Source organism: Pelodiscus sinensis, chromosome 2 (assembly GCF_049634645.1).
Source record: "Pelodiscus sinensis isolate JC-2024 chromosome 2, ASM4963464v1, whole genome shotgun sequence".
Classification (NCBI taxonomy): domain Eukaryota; kingdom Metazoa; phylum Chordata; order Testudines; family Trionychidae; genus Pelodiscus; species Pelodiscus sinensis.
This window is the reverse complement of record NC_134712.1, coordinates 107518716-107535128: the sequence shown is the minus strand read 5'-3', so window position 1 is coordinate 107535128 and position 16413 is coordinate 107518716. Positions and strand designations below refer to the sequence as shown.

The 16413-nt window shown below is 46.9% G+C and overlaps 1 protein-coding gene across 2 annotated transcripts in view; it reads right to left on the bottom strand.

Moving 5' to 3' along the window:
- GMPR (guanosine monophosphate reductase) overlaps positions 1-16413 on the bottom strand; it is a 54027-nt gene that overhangs the window by 6479 nt on the left and 31135 nt on the right. For both annotated transcript variants that reach the window (XM_075921203.1, XM_014579573.3), the window contains exons 7-8: positions 14124-14166; positions 5719-5878 (exon numbers count right to left, since the gene is read on the bottom strand). In XM_075921203.1, coding sequence (XP_075777318.1) covers positions 5719-5878; positions 14124-14166 — 203 coding nt within the window. The remainder of the gene's footprint in view (positions 1-5718; positions 5879-14123; positions 14167-16413) is intronic.

Sequence of the window (16413 nt, the reverse complement as noted above, 5' to 3'; positions counted from 1 at the left end):
GGCTCTGTTTTTGCACAAGAGGCTTTTGCGCAAAAAGGAGCCACTACACGGCTCCTTTTTGCACAAAACCCCCCTCTTGCGTAACAGCCGTTCTTCCTGAAAAAAATGCAGAAGAATGGCTCTTTTGCAAGAGGGGGTTTCTGTGCAAAAACAGAGCCTCATTAACTATGCAAATGAGGCATGGCGATATTCCACACTTCGCCTCATTTGCATATGTTTTTGCACAAGAGGCTATAGTGTAGACATAGCCTGGGAACTTTGCCGCAGGACTGTAAGATTGAGCCTTATCCTCAGAAGACAGGCCAAGGCAATGTTTAAAAAAACTGGGCCTAATCCTCCACTGGTATAAACTGGTGTAGCTTAAGTGATGTACCAGACCACGTGCTTAATTTGCGCCTGGCACTTCTATGTTTGGCAGGTCAGCACCCCAGCACCTCTGGGCTTGCTACATCACCATGAAAGTAAAGAAATGGCTGAAGGCCCAGCACCTCTTTCATTACAAACTAAGGACTGAACATAGCTACCCCCATAGACATCAGCTGAGGGTGTGTCCCATGCCTACGTCGCACCAGAAGTATGCATGGTATATTACAGAACAGATAAAGGCATCTCTGCCAGGAGAGACTACAATGTACCCGATCAATTGTGCAATTCTAATTTACACCACAGGGGGCTTACTTGGATGAAAGCAGAATCCAAGCTATTCCAACAGGGCAGTTTGCAGAAATACTTTATGTGCTGTAAATTACTTCCATTCCTGGCAAATGTCCTGCTCTGTCTTTCAAAGCAGGTTTTCCCCCTTCAGGAGGAAAAAGATTTTGAAGTTTTTGGGCTTAGGTTAGGGAAGAATCTGGCCTTGTGATTTTCTCATCTATCCCTCCTGCCTCACTATCCCACCCTTTGCAGTTCCTGCTGCAGGGGCGGCTCCATGAGCCTAGGCGGTCGCTTAGGGCGCCGCCGGCCCGGGGGCCCGATGATGACGTCACGGCCATTGACGGCCGTGCAGGCGGGGGGGCCGATCATGCCTTCCGCCTGGGGCGCCAGCTGCTACAGCCAGCCTTGGGCTGCTCCTGCCCTGCTGTAATGAGATGCCCCCACATGTCAGCTGATCTTTGTGTTCCTTGGAGTAAGATGACTGCAATGCGAGGAAACATCTTCTTTGGGAGCAAGGCAGAGGGGCTAAGAATGTGGATTATCCTGTGACCTTGGAAATTGGATCTTGTGCTGTAAAGTGGTTGGAAAGCTTCATTTGTGTCCAAAAGCATAAAGACACTTCGTAGATAACTTGTTCAAAGAATGATCAAGCAGCAGTTGTTTATATAGCATGCTCAGTTACAGCCAGAGAGTGCAACCCTGTGTGTTCTGGACAATATTTTACTATTTGTTAGGGCTTGGGATTGGGTGTCTCTCAAAAAAGGGAGGTCTAAGATCATTAATTCAAATACACTCAGGATGTAACACCTCCAAAGAGCTACCACTAGCTAGAAGAAAGTTAGCATATATGTGGTCAAAATGGATTTTCCAGGGACAGCTAAGGACATGTCTAAACGGCCACTTTACTTTTCTGCAACTTTCTGGCTTGGGGATGTTAGGGGGGAAAAAACCACACACACCCAGAGCACAGCAAGGTACAGTACAATAAAGCACCAGTGTAAACAGGCTCAAAATGCTGGGAGCTACACTTCTCATGTAGGTGGTCTCCATAGAGCACTGAGAGAGCTCTCTCCCAGTGCTGGTACCAAGACCACTCTTTCATTTTAACGCCCTGCCGCAGCATATTTTAAGTGTAGGCCTGAGGAAGAAAGGCTATTTAACCAAAACTCGTGTTTAAAATGACTCAGGACCCTCTTTCCGCCCAAGCAAATGCAGAACCTCTGGCCCAAGCAAGAAATACCCCCATCAGGAGGGAGATGTGGGTCTCCCTGCAGGAGAGGTGATAGCTAAGGAACCAGGAGCCTAGCGCTGTTACCCTTGGTGTACCATGAGGTGGACGTGCAGGTGTAGTTACTCTAAACTGTGACAGGGTTCTCAAGGTAGAATTTTCAATTTTGAGAGCATAAAGCCACACTCAGGCATCTCAATATGTGGCCTGATTTTCACAGATGCTGAGGACTCCCAGGAACTTGAATAGAAGCTGCGAGGCTCAGTGCTTCAGAAAATCAAACCACTTCTGTTGATGCCGCAAGACAGACTGACAGTTGGGATTTTTGAAAGTGTCCAAGGCACCCACTGCCGGCTGCATTTCAATAGATTTGGGGTAGCAGTTCCCTCTGGTGTCTTTGAAAACCCTAAGCAAGCCCCTGCCTTTAGGCACCCATCATTAAAAATGCTTGGGTTAGTCTGGATACTCCCTAGAGACAGCACACCAGGCCAGATCTGGCCATGGGCTAGGCTCTGTGATACCTCAGTGGAGTGAGTTTAGCTTTACACTTATGTAAATGAAGGCAAAATCTGACCCCATTTCTTTGATTTGCCTCAACAGCACCAAGCCCTTCTTCAGTGCTGTATAAACAAGAATCCTATTTTCTGAAACAGTATTTTGAATCTACAGTATCTCTGGCAGGCCAAAAAAAACAACCAAAGCAGTCAGCCTAGACAACTAACTATAGTTTTCTGGGGCCTTGGGCCACCTCTCTATACCCATGTGTTTGAGGCATGGTATCTGTACTCTATACTGCTAACAGCCTGTGCCAATGGAGCAGAGCATTAGGCTGCCTGGCTGGATTCCAAGGTTTGCTGCTAGCAGGAATTCCCAATACAGAACTGTGAAAGGACCTATCGCTTACAACGGAAGAGAAGCAGCCGCTCACTCACTGGCTATTGAAAAGTTTAGAGGCTGTGCCCTCTCCCTTGACCTCAGCTGTTTTGTGCAACACATTCCCTGTGGACTCTAAGCCTTTGTAAATCAGTGAGTGGAAAAGAAGGCGTGTGCATCTGACAGAATGGCAGCTTGTGCAGAATTTCTGACGGGGCTGAAAGCAGCTAAATTGTATGTTTAAGTGGCTAAATAAGGCCCCTTTCCTTCTGTACTGTTTAGCCCCAGGGGACACTGAATTTCACTGACGTCATCAATTTACTGCACTGTCAGAACCTTAGTGTTAAATCCTGCCCCCAGTTATTGCCCCCCCTCCACACACACACACTGCTGTAACCGGGGGGTGGAATTTGGCCCTTCAGTTGCCACCCCTCGGCATCAGTGTGGTGGCTCACATTCGCAAACGTAACCCATCACCTACACCAACATCATCGGCTTCTCACAGAGGTTACGTCTAGACAACAAGCCTCTTTCAAAAGAGCATCTACACTACAAGCAGATTTTTCGAAAAAGCGAGCCGCTTTTTTGAAAGAGTCTAGATGCTCTCTTTCGAAAAAGCAGAGTTTGCATTCAATAGCGCATTTTTTTGAAAAAGTACTTTAAAAAAATGTTATTCCTCATAAAATAAGGTTTACCACGATCGAAAAAACTACCGCGTTCTTTCGATTTACTTTCGAAAGAACGCAGCTGCAGTCTAGACACAGGTGAAGTTTTTTCGGAAAAATTCTGTAGTCTAGACACACCCTAACTGAACAGAACCGCCTCAGACTCACTGAGCTTGTTTGGGCTGTTTGTGCCGAACAATGCAATGGCTTAGATTTACCCTGACGTATGCACACTCCAGTCACCAACATAAAAAAAAGAGGGCAAAAGTACAGTTTGCAATTGCAGCTCAGAGGAAAGGCTGCCAGTCTCTGTGTGTAACTGGCAGCTGCCATTTTTAAATTATAAGCTAATTGCTGGCACCAGCCATTTGGATGGTTAGTTCCAGATGCTTTGATGCCAAGCGGCAGCATGGAAAAAAAATTAACAGCCTCTTGGGACTGGGGTGAGACGGGATTGAGTGAATTACAACTCATGCAGGCATGCAGAATGCTTCGTGCAGCAGTTCAGCTTGTTCTACACAGGGCCATTTCTTGTGCAGCGTTTTAGCTACACAGAAACATTTGAGCTGAAAAAAAAGACTCCCCACTGCTCCTTAGCTGTGTTAGGGCTTCCTAACACAGGGGTTACAAGGAGGGACTGCCTGCCTAGTTCCCCTCATCCAACACGCTGGAGTGGCTGAGTACAAGTAGGGGGGGACTGGATTACACTCAGCAACGTCCAATAACTTCACTCCTGCCCAGGAGCGGAGCCGCAATTCTTTTCCAGGGCTCCTTCTGAGAAAGCACAGCTCTGTGCTGCCCCATAGCCAAGGCACTTAGCAAAGGCTTAATCAGGGGAGCCTACAGCCACCTTACCCTTCCCATACTGCTAACTGGGGGGGATAGCTCGAGGGGGAGCCTGCCTTCAGCCAAATACTGACTGATGGCTACACCATTTGTTTATGTTTATTTGCACAGAATTAATCCTTTAGTTTAGGGACTAAACTGCAGTGCAGGCTTCGTCTTGGCTCTCCTCCGAGCTCCCCCCCGCCCCGCAATCCTTTGGCCTAATGATGTATTTATTCTCCTCCCCAAAAGGTTTCCTTCGGCAGTGGAGCAGATGAAGCTGTGTTCAGTATTTGGTCCAGATTATTGAACCAGGGAGTGGGGCACCTCCCAAGGAGATCTATCTCCTCAGTGGGTCTGATTTCAGCCAGATCAAAAGGCAGAAGTGCCATGACCATGTCTGTGCTCAGGTCTCCTCTCATCACTGCACTTTGCCTGCCGCTAACTTTTTGGATCGCCATTATTGCAGGCATTTTGTTGCAACCTAGTACATGATACTGACTAACTTGGGAAATTTAGGGCAACACCACTAGACTTAAATGCCTGAGGGCAAACAGTGTGTTTTATCTGCCTTCTCTAAGTACTATGTATAGCTAAATGGCATTTTCTAAATCTTAAAAAACAATTAACAATAATAAGCAGCAGAACTGAAGACAGATCCAAGCTGCTAAATTTGGGTCTGGACCACAGTTTGGGAGGTGTTTGCATTCTGGGTTGTGGATTGGCTTCTACAATGCTGGGAAGTATGCTGTAGTGTGGTTATGTCTGTTTTGTGAACCCCATTTTATCCATTACAGGGTATAGCCTTCCTACTTGAGTGTGACCTTTGTGGATTATTGTGATTTCCTGTGTGGATTAGAGCATCCATTTTCTGGTCAGGACCCCTCTTGGAAAAACAATGTATGAGGAGATATGGCACCAAGAGCCATCAACACTGAATGACTATCCACTACTAGAATAATGGTTTTTCTGTTGGCTCGGCCATTGACTATGAATAACTCTCTCTACACTGAAGCCAAATGGGAGAAAGAGGGACTCGGAATCTAAAACTCCCCTAGTTAAATGCACCAGCGTTCTCAGAGCCAGATGAATTCTGGGGCAATGTGAGTAAGCAACTTGGGGCTCAAAAGGACTGAGACACTGATTTTTTTTTGGGGGGGGAGGGGAGGGAGGGACGTACAGCTGGACTGCCAGGTCTCACTGCCCAAGGATAGTGTCAGACAGGGAGTCTGCACTTCAGTACATGTGCCTGAGACACCCCAGCATTAGGAACGCTGCCCAGTCACTAAGTGGACCCAGGGATCTTGAAAGCACAGGGGCCCAAAAGTTGTGTGTGTTTCCCACAGCCTGGTGCTTATCCAGAAGAGGAAATAGGCCCAGGTTGTAACAAGAGCCAGTTGCAACATTCAGATCCAGAAACAGATTTGGTGGTGGTGGTTCAAGCCTATAGCGAAATGTGCATATTACTTGTACCTGTATTCAGCCACTCCTCCTGCGTGCTTCTTCATGGCCATATCAGAGCTCATCCCGTAGAACAGTTTCACCTTCTTGCCATTTTTTTCTAGAACCTCACCAGCACATTGATCGTGGCCTGCAAACATTCCTCCAAGCATGACAAAATCAGCACCAGCTCCTGTGATCAGTAGAGAATGTGAGATGGAGGAGCATGTGGGGGAGAGAGACAAGGATAAAAGATTAAAGCCAAAAGAGCCAAGCAGCTGAAAATGATAGCTAGCTGTCAACGCAGGGAAACCTTAACTGTAACAGACACAAGCAAGTTAAAAGACATTCTTTACCAGTGGGACCTACACATGCCAGTGTCGCATCGCCTTGATATTTCAAACAAGGAGCTTCCGATCCGGCTGTGATACTGAACCCCACAGGAAGTGCTCTTTTTCGCGTCAATGTCACCCCCTTTCAAATTCAGTTTAATTCTTTGAACTCACAGACAAGATGTCAATCAGCTGCACAGCTTCCTGAATCCTCTCCAATCAGGTCACACATGTGAGTGGGAAGGAGAAGGAAGAGGAATGTTCACCTTTATTTAGGAGGATTTTTTGAGTGTAAGACGTAATGGCTCTGAAATTTTTCTGTCTCCTTCCCCCAGCTATGCAGTCACTCAGTGCAGTGAAGGTAAACTGCAAGGGACTTGGGGTGAGTTTGTTTGGTTCAGATAACTAACACAGTAAACTCTGTGGGGCATGGACCATTTTTTTTTTTGTAAGGTACCTAGCACATTGGGATCCTAATTCATGACTGGGCCTCCTTGGCAGTAGGTTATACCAAAATTGATAATACACACCCAGATATCTGGATGCCTATCCAACTCCTACGTCTCTCTTGGGTTTGCAGATCATGTGGCCTGCTCCTTTGTCATCACCAGGAGTAGGATGAGATTTTGGGAATCTCACTGGGTTCTCTCAAGAGACGGGACAGTTTTTCCAAGAACAGCCTCTCCCCTCATGACATTTGGGGGCTTCCAGTCTTGGTTGGAACCAGAGCATGCAGGGTTCCAAGAAAATGAAGACCCATTTTTAAAAGAGATGGAAATGTTGTTGAACAGGTAAAAAGGTTCAGAACCTGTTGTGATCTGTCCCTGAAACAAAACACGCTGTGATCCAAGATGGCTGTTTTATCTATGGCTGTGGGGGAGTGGGAGGAGGAACAGAGTAATTGGAATAGGCAGCACTCTCTTTGCTGCCCAGCTCCTTTACACTGCCCACAAATAACAGGCATTTATGCAGAATCTGATGACACAGGGATAAGGCAGAACTAAAATGCCATATCTAAACACTTCCAAACTTTGGGAAAGCTCAAATCCAGCTATAACCTTTATGACTGGCAACCATCTCTGGTAAGCCAAATCAAAGTACTGCCCCACCCCCTAAAAACTTGGTAACATTTGGATCCTTATTTGATCCTCACACTTCCTCTTTATCAGTATTATGGGACAAACTACAACTATAGAGACCAATTTGAATTTGGGAATATTTTTATCTGGAACCAGATCCAAATTATGGTATCTGGGTTAATTCTAGCAGCCCTAGCAAAGGTGAGTCCAACTATAGGGCATCATCTCCACAGCTGAATTAAAATGACATGGGGGCCTAGACTCAGTCCATCGAAAGGGACCCCAAAACTAATCAAAGGTAGCCTGCCAAAGTGCTTTTGGTGCTCCTGGGTCTCTGCCATGCCAATGCTGCTGCCTACTCCCAAATCCTCCACCCCATCAATCCTTGGATCCAAACGTTCAGGGCCATGATGCTCTCCCAAATGCACAACAAAACCAAAATTCAAAACAGGAGCATCTCTAGGGCCTGACCAAATTCATGGCCAGAACAAACATGTCACAGACTGTGAAATCAGATCTTCCCTGTAAAACCTAGCTATTGGAAAGGAGGTGGCTGGGGTGCTCCTGCCACTAGTCCTGGCCAGGCGAGTCAGGGACAGGACTTACTCTTCCCCTTCAATCTGGGAAGAGAGCAGACTCACTTCCATAAACCTCCCACAGTTGCAGGCAGCTCTGCAACAGCTGCCTCCTGAGCCTCCTCTAGCTGTGACCTCTCCAACCCTGATTTGGGTCAGGATCCCCACAGTAACACTGTGAAATTTCAGATCTGAAAATGTTAAACTGACTAATTAAAAAACCCTTTGGCTGTGAAATTGACCAAAATGGACCGTGACTATGATAGGGCCCTAAGCCTTTACCAGAAAATGGATATTCTGATTCCCTCGCTGCTTTTTTTTCTTGAAAAACACTTTCCTCACTTGGGTGTGGAGGGAGAAAGGGTTTAAGTTACTGGAATAAACATTTACCACTGTGTAAAACCACACGCGCGCACGTCAAAGACGGACAAAGTTTCTGCAAACCCAGTCCAGAACTTGGCCTCTTACCCCCCAGAATGTTTAACTATCCTACTTGAATTTCACATTCTTCTTATCACCCTGCAGCTCCAAGCATGGCGAGCCCTTTTGACATTTGTTTTTCCCCAAAAGTGCTTTTGCTTAAGTACTTTCTGCTTGGCTTCTGTTTTGCAATTGTGGACCAGAGCTTTCAAGAGCACTACAACACCCCTTTTATGCTGCACTGGGGGGGCTCTGCGTGTTTGGATTGCTCACTCCAGAGCTGCCCGATTAGAAAACTCACTTCTCTGGAGTAACCAGAGGTACTGGTAATGGATTGCAAACTGGGCTTTTTGCTCTCTCTCTCACACACAGCCGGAATCATTGTTTTCCAAGGACAATGTTTCTGTTCTAAAGCCCATTTGTTGGGACAGGGAATGTTCAACACCACACTAAGTGCTTAAGGTTCCTTCATGAGAACTATCAGGCTTTGTAGATACATGACAGACTGCAAAGATGCCACTGTATGGTCTGTCAGATAAATCCTCTGTGCAGAGCTGAAACCAGCATCTCCACCCCATTCAGTCTCTACTTTCATATCTCATCCCAGCACCATCGCTCAGAAGGAAGCCTGTGTTGCACCTACAACACGGGACTGAAATTCAGAAACCCTGCATGCTATTTCTAGCTGTGCTGCACACGGCCTGTGTGATCATGGCCAAGTCATGTATTTGTTCCATGCCTCAGTTTCCCCTCTCTGTCAAAGGGGATGATAACGCTTTCCTACCTCAGGAGAAAGTTGTGGAAGCCAGCCACACGTCTTTGGGAGACACCTAGTACAGTGATGAAAACGGGTGATAAACCAGACTGAATTCCTTGTCCTCAACTTTTCCCTCCACCTCAAATTCTTTCCCTTCCTTCTTCATCACCCCAGAACTTTTCACTCCTGCCTCAGGCACACTGGTCCAAAATCTCAGCATCATCTTACCCTTCTCCCCTCTTTCTGTGTTCACACCCGGACTGTGACTGGCTCCTGTCAGTTCTCCTGACCTATCAAGATACTCCAGCTCTTCTTCTGCACCCTTAGCATTAAAACTCTAACTCTGCCCAGCTGGGCATCTCCCATATCCCCTGTGATAACCTCTACTCTCTCACCTTGCCCTGCCCCCCCATCAAACTCAACTCTGGAGGTGCAGAGCCTTGAAGGGGAAGGACAAGCAGGTAAGGGTAAGAACTCTGCCAAAGCCATTTTCCAATCACAGCCCTGCACTCTCAGAAACGATTCACTGGCAGACCAATAAGCCCTCCTCTTTAGGGAGGCTAGCCCCACCCCCCTCACCTAACCCCCGCTCCATGCCAGGAGCCCTCACGCCACCCAGAGGAGCCCAGACCCACCAACCCCATGCCTCAGGCCAGTGCATCCCCCATTCTGATCCCCAGGGCCACCAGCTGACCTGAGGTGCCTGCCTAATCCCCAGGCCACCGGCTATCCCAAGCTTCAGGTGGCCAGATGGAGCTGAGCCTCCACCAGCTTTAAGGGAGAAGGGGAATGAGGGCAGGGCCTTGGGATGGAGCCTGTATGAGCCCACGGCCTGGGTTAGGGGAGACTTAGCCTCCCCTAGCCTTCCATACCTGTCACCCATGCTGGTGGAGACCCCTTTTTGCCTTTAAGTCTGTTTGTCCTTATGCTCTAGGCTCCGCACCTCCAGTCATTTAATTTTTTCCTGGTGCCTCTCTGGCTGCCTCCAAAGTGCCCCTTTGCCGCCTCCTGTCACATTCACCTTTTTTAGTTTCCTTTCATGCTCTTCTTCACGCGTGGAGCTTCTTCCCTGGTGCTATGTACCCATCAATCTTCAGATGCCCAGTCCAACCGCTCCTTGCACAACATCTTTCAACCATCATCACCCACTGAACGCCAGTGAGCTCCCTGCTGCTTTCCAATACTGCCACCATCAGGTCACCCGCCTGCTGTGCATCTGGGCAATTATGTTAGTTTACATTAGGCCCCAATCTCACATTCAAATCTACTCACGAGAGTCCCGGCCCTACTGGGGCTCCCAGTAAGCACAGAGGTCCATGCTAAAGAATTCAGCTTGGGAGTGTTAAGGGGGCTTAGACTGTAAACTCCGTGGTTTGGTGTCTGTCTCTTCCCTTGACTATTAAGTTGATCATGGTCAATAAACAATCGATATTAATAATATAATCTAAAAGCATCTATATTTTAAAGTTACAAGGGCACATAGCTCTATCACTCTAGGGCCTTTATATGGTGCCTGTCGCAGCAGGATCTAATAACGTATGATCAGTCTCTTAACGATAAGGACATCACCCTCATCATCTGTGTCCAGTCTCAGGACGATCCTTATTACAGATAGAAAAGTCCTAGTTGTTTGGCATTTTGTCCAGCCTGCTGCCCACGCAGGATGGCTGCCTGTCATGTAACCTCATGTGTTTCTGCATCCTCTTCCTCTTCAAGAAGCAATCTGGGGTCTCGCTAAGAGGGCTCTAGTGCCCCAGTACACATCCTGATGCCCACATCTGCACTTCCACAGGGTTCATAGAGAGAATCTCTGCTCGGGGCAGTTCAAAGAGACTCTCTGGACTCACGACGAACATTATAAACAGTTAAACACTTAGAGGTCGTTTCCTGTTCTTCTAATTTCTGGGAAGATTCCCACTGAAATAAGAGCTTTTCTACTGGCCAGGTCTCTTCCTCTTCATCTTGGGATGCAATGAGGTCATAGTCTTCGGCTTGTAATGTCCTTAACAAAGACGAGGGCAGGAGACTGAGCAAGATCAAGCTGGAGAGACACTGGCAAAAAGAAGCAGTAACTGCACCATGGGTGACACTGGAACATCTGACAGCGGAACACCACCCAGGAAATTCTATCCAATCCGATCAACTGAGTGGGGTGACTCAGCCCCATGGGGTACACCTAAACCAGCGTCACCAACCAGTAGATTGGGATCTACTGGTAGCTTTTGAAACCTTTGACAGGTGATTCTGAGAAGTTTGGCCTGGAGACACTGGCACTTCATCTGCCCCTCTCGGCGCTGCCGTGCTGCTCCTGCCTTGGAGGTGCCCCTCACCCCTGGGAGCTTCCTGCTTGCTGTGCAGGGAACAGGAAGAAGAAGGAGGGGGGGGGCTGATGTCAGGATGCCCCTCCCTCTAGCCTGTACCCCATCTCCACAGAGGAGGCAGGGATGGAGAGAGTTTGCTGGCTGCTTTTGACAGTGGTGCAAGGCCAGGGTAGGCGTGAGCCTGCTTTAACCACCTGCACCACCATCCAGAAGCCACCTGTGGTAAATGGTGCCCAGCTGGAGCCCACATTCCAAACCCCGGGCCCAGTTCTGAACCACTCCTGCACTCCCAAACCCCTGCCCCCAGCCTGATAAAAGTGAGTGAGAATGGGGGAGAGAGGATGGAGTGAGGGAGAAGGGGCGGGAAGGAGGTGGGGCAAGGGTGTTTGGGTTTGAGGTGGATCCTGGATTGCACTTCAATTCAAAAAGTGATCTTGTGCTTAAAAAGGTTAGAGACCCCTGACCTAAACAATCTCCAGGAGTGTGTCTCCCAGACTAGGTCAACAGACACCTCCCCCCAGGCTTTGGAGCCTGGTCACTAGGCTGATCTGCATCTTCCAACACAATTATTTTAAGTGCACACAGGCTGGGAATCTTGCTCTTGCTGGCTGTGTGGGCATGCTAACAGCAGCCTCAGATTCAACACAACGTTGAGCTGTCCAAAGCCAGCAACAGGTGCCATCATTCAACCATGTTAGAATCTCACAATTCTAACAGCTGGCCCCATCCCTATGTCACGTCACTCATGGTTTGATCCAAGGGCCCTGTGATAACTCCCTGGATTCCAAGCAGCAAGTCAATAGTACCCAGTTGGCAGCACTCAGCAGAGTGCTAAGCCTGGCTCCTGCACTGGGGGCTCCTGACTACAGGGTCCCAAATCACAAGGCCCCTGCTTTAATCCTTATCATGTGGCCTACTACAAGAGATATGCAATCCTCAGAGCTGGATTTCAACTCTCCCAGCCTCTCACAAAGTTTGGATCAGTGCAGAGCTAAGGTTTTGATTTGGGCCTTTAATTTCTACCCTTAGAAAATTTCCTGCCAAGTAAATATAAAAACATAAGATTGCCCACACTGGGTCAGGCCAATGGCCCATCTAGCCCAGCATCCAGTCTTCTGACCGTGGCCAATGCCAGGTGCTTCAAAGGGAATGAAGAACATAAGCAATAAAATGTTACATCGCCTCTTGTCCACTCCCTGCTTCTGGCAGTCAGGGGCTTAGGAACAACCAGAGCATGTAGGTTACATCTCTGACCATCAGTGGCTAGTAGCAAGAAGGGCCTATCCTCCAGGAACTTATCTAACTCTGTTTTGAACCCCCATTATAGTTTTGGCCTTCACCACATCCTGTGACAACAAGTTCCACAGGTTAACTTTCTTCTGCTTTGGTTTTTTTAAACCTGCTTCCTGTTAATTTCATCAGGTGACCCCTGGTTCTTGTGTTACTTGAAGGGATAAATAACACTTCCGTAGTCGCTTTTTCCACATCAATAATGGTTTTTTATACCTCTATCAGATCCCCTCTTAGTCATTTTTTTTTTAACCTGAACGCTCCCAGTCTGTTCTCTCTCCTCATATGGCCGCAGTTCCAGACTCTTACAGCATATACACAGAAAGTGACAAAAATGATTATCACAATGGTGTGCTGACACACTGGCACCACAACATGCTGACATGACATAATAAGATGCTGTATTGTCCTGTTGCACCATGGCACTGCCGTGCTGTAACACCCCCAAAGTTACTTCTGGGTGTCTCTATGCCTTTTAAGCAGGGCCGGCCCAAGCCATTTGTGTGCCGCCAGCGGGAGTGCGACACATATGCGGCCCCACCCCCAGAAATGTGACGCATGTGTTGCCCCGCCTCCGGGCATGCGTGCGCCTCCCGCCCCTGAGCACCCAGCGCATGCGTGGTGCTGCCTCCACCCAGCCTGGCAGCCCCACATGGCGCCCCCTACAATGGGGCGCCCCGGGTGGTAGCCCGGTCAGTCCAAACCTTGGGCCGGCTCTGCCTTTAAGCCTAGTGTGGGGATGCACTCAACCCCATCAAAATCGGAACTGCCCAGCTCAAACATGAGCCAATTTCAACTTTACTGCTAGGATTCACAGGCCCTAGCTATAATTTCTGTAAATAACAGAAAATACGTAAGGTTCATACAGTGCAAAGCTGGAGTAACTTCACCAAAGCCACTGATACATTTGTGAAAACAAACTCTATCTCTTAATAAATACCTGGGATATACCAAAAGGCCTCTGGAAATTTCCACTACATGCATCTGACGAAGTGGGTCTTTGCCCACGAAAGCTTATGCTCCTACACTTCAGTTAGTCTATAAGGTGCCACAGGACTCCTCGTCGCTTTTACCAAAAGTTTGCTCATTTCCAGTGGCTATACACTATATAGTAAAAATAAAATCCACACTCTGACTGTGTGATTGCCTCCCTAACGTAACCCGGACACCAAAGTTTGCCTGCAATCACTGTATTTATTGCTGCATATGCATTTACCTTCACTTGTCAGCCTGCTCTCAACAGCGAGCAGCTGAGCAGAACAGACAGTCAGTGCAAACTGCTTGTGTCTTACGCATGGCATGGCCGTGAACCAAAACAAGGCCTAATGTCAGGCCTGCCAGATCTGGCAATGTTCCAGTGACATAATGGTGAAACCTTTCAGCTTTTGTCTCTGCAGGACATAAAAGTCCAGCCGCAGTCATCCCAGTGGCTTAGGTTCTAAGTAAGAGACTGATCTGTGCACATTTTTTATCTATATAATTTCGACCGTATAAATTACATGTAGGGCCAAATTCCTGCTTTGTGCATTCAGTTTAGTTGGTTACCCCAGGATGAAATTAAGCTTAGTGTCTATTAGACATTTAAGGCCAAGTTCTGTCTGCAGCAGAGTTTCATCAGAGATGAATTTGGCCCTCAGAATCTGAACACGACACAGTGTACTTACCAAATGCTTTGGCGACATCTCCTGGACAGCTACAACCTCCATCCTGCAACAAGCAAAACAAAATAGAAGTCAGTGCGCAGCAGGGAACTTGCATTCACTGGTGCCCTCAAGGCCAATTTGACACAGCAAACATTTGTACAATTCAAAACCTGTAATAATACAGCAAACCCTTGGGAACCAGCATGGAAAATTCAAATGTAATGATTAACATTAGGTGCCAGTGAAAACGACAGTGTTGTGTGTGCATTTAGGATGCAACAACTTGACAGGATTTTTAGGAACCCAGATTATTCACTGTAGTTCCATTATTTTCTAAAACCTTATTTACTCTGCTGCACATTCTGTTCATGATATTACTTGTAAAAGCAGAAATGCACGCTCCCTGTTGCAACTCCCAGATGCATAAAAATTGGAAAAGGAAACCCTCAGCGCTCACGCAGGCTACCTCCTTGCCAATGTGCCTGGCATTGCTACTATTGACCTCTATTATAAACCAACAAGGACATTTTAAATATTTGTTTACTGGACACTGAGGGGTCACAGCAGAAGGCAGTGTGCAAGCAGAAATGTTTTGATTAGACAATCCACAAGTGAGTTAGGTAATCTCTAGTACAGGGTATGATATTCCTCACCATATGCTACAGGCTTTACAAAAGCACAAGCTTAAGGTTTTTTCATCTTAGATGTGAATGTTTCGTTTTCTATGCAATGCGGCAGTGGCAGTGAATGGAATGGTGGTTGGGGAAGAGCCATTTAAGTGTTGGGGAAGGATTTTGGGGCAGCAGTGTATATTAATGTAAATAAGTCCTGATCTTGTAAAATGCTGATCACCTATTGCAAGGTGCTAACTATCCTTAGATCTGTCCTGAGGGAGCACCTTAAAGGATCAGGACCCCCTTCCAAAGTAGGCCTAATAAGTTTCCTGTCTTTGTTTTTGATGTGCAAGCTGCTCCAAAATAGTGGTTTTACCTCATTTCTCCCCATCTCAAGAAGTTTGTGCTTATTTATGATGTGTGCAGCTAAGCACTGCCAGAAACCCCCTTCTCTGCTGCATCTGAGTACAGATAATGGCAGCAGCGTTAAGCGTGATAAGCCTTGGGTGTGCACATACGTGTTTCACAGACTTTTCAAAGAAAACTGAGCCAGTGGCCTAAGTTGTTATCACAGTGCTTTGATTGCCCAGAGAGAATAGATCCTGCTGATGTTTGGGTTTTTTACTTCATTGCTGATAGCAAGAGACACACTGTGATAAAGGTTAAGACAGCTGAACCTCTTCCTGTCATCTGCTACAAGGGAATGCTTCTGGGCTGTGAGCCGCATTCTTTCACTGATGGGTCCCTTCTGTGGCTTCTGCTCCCTCTTATAACTGGCCACAGCCCAGGGGACAGATCATCTCTGAGGAGCACGGTATGGCATTACCTACATGTTACTGTTTATTTAGAGAATGTGCCGTTAATTTATCAGCAACAGCACTTGGGTTTATAGGCTACACCTGTTCAGTAGCTTTATACTTGCACAGGTGACAGGAGCTTAAAAATTCCCTTAAACATTTAAGCAATAGGGGCCTTAGTGTATAATTATTTATTATTTTATAATTCACTGAGTATGTGCAAAATTTGATTTTTCAAAAACTTATAATAACTTAGACAAATTTTTGCAGCTTTCATGGAGACAACACCCGGCACATGCTGTGATGAATGCCATCCCCCTGTGAAATTATGATTTCCCAATTAAGAGCATGAGGGCAATACCATTTTTCACACAGAAAGGTTGCTGGAATTTTTTTTTAACAAGGGCAAAAAATGAGGAAGAACGGCTCTTGCGCAAATGGGATATAATGCGCAAAAAGGAGCCGTCTACACAGCTCCTTTTTGTGCAAAAACCTCTTGCGCAAAAGGGATCCGAGGAGGAAATGCAAATGAGAGCGCAACCTATGCAAATGAGCACTCCATTTGCATTTCCTCTTGTGGAAGAGGCTCGTAGTTTAGCTGCAGCCTTGGACACATAATATATGCCTTCATCTATAGTAGAAATGCACTTCATTTTCAAGATTGTTCGCTTATTAAGAGTATATGCCTGCTTTTCCATGCAGGATAATAGTTCTCTGATCTACAAGAAACAGAAACTTTCTCCCAAGCAAAGCCATGAACTTGTCTGCTGAATAATTACCTTGCTGCAGTTTACTTATGCACTTTCATAGAACCAGTGTACTAATGCAGCAAGGAAAATGAAAAAGGAGACTGGTGCTTTCAGACAAAATAGCAGGGGGACAAAAATAATCCATGGCTTT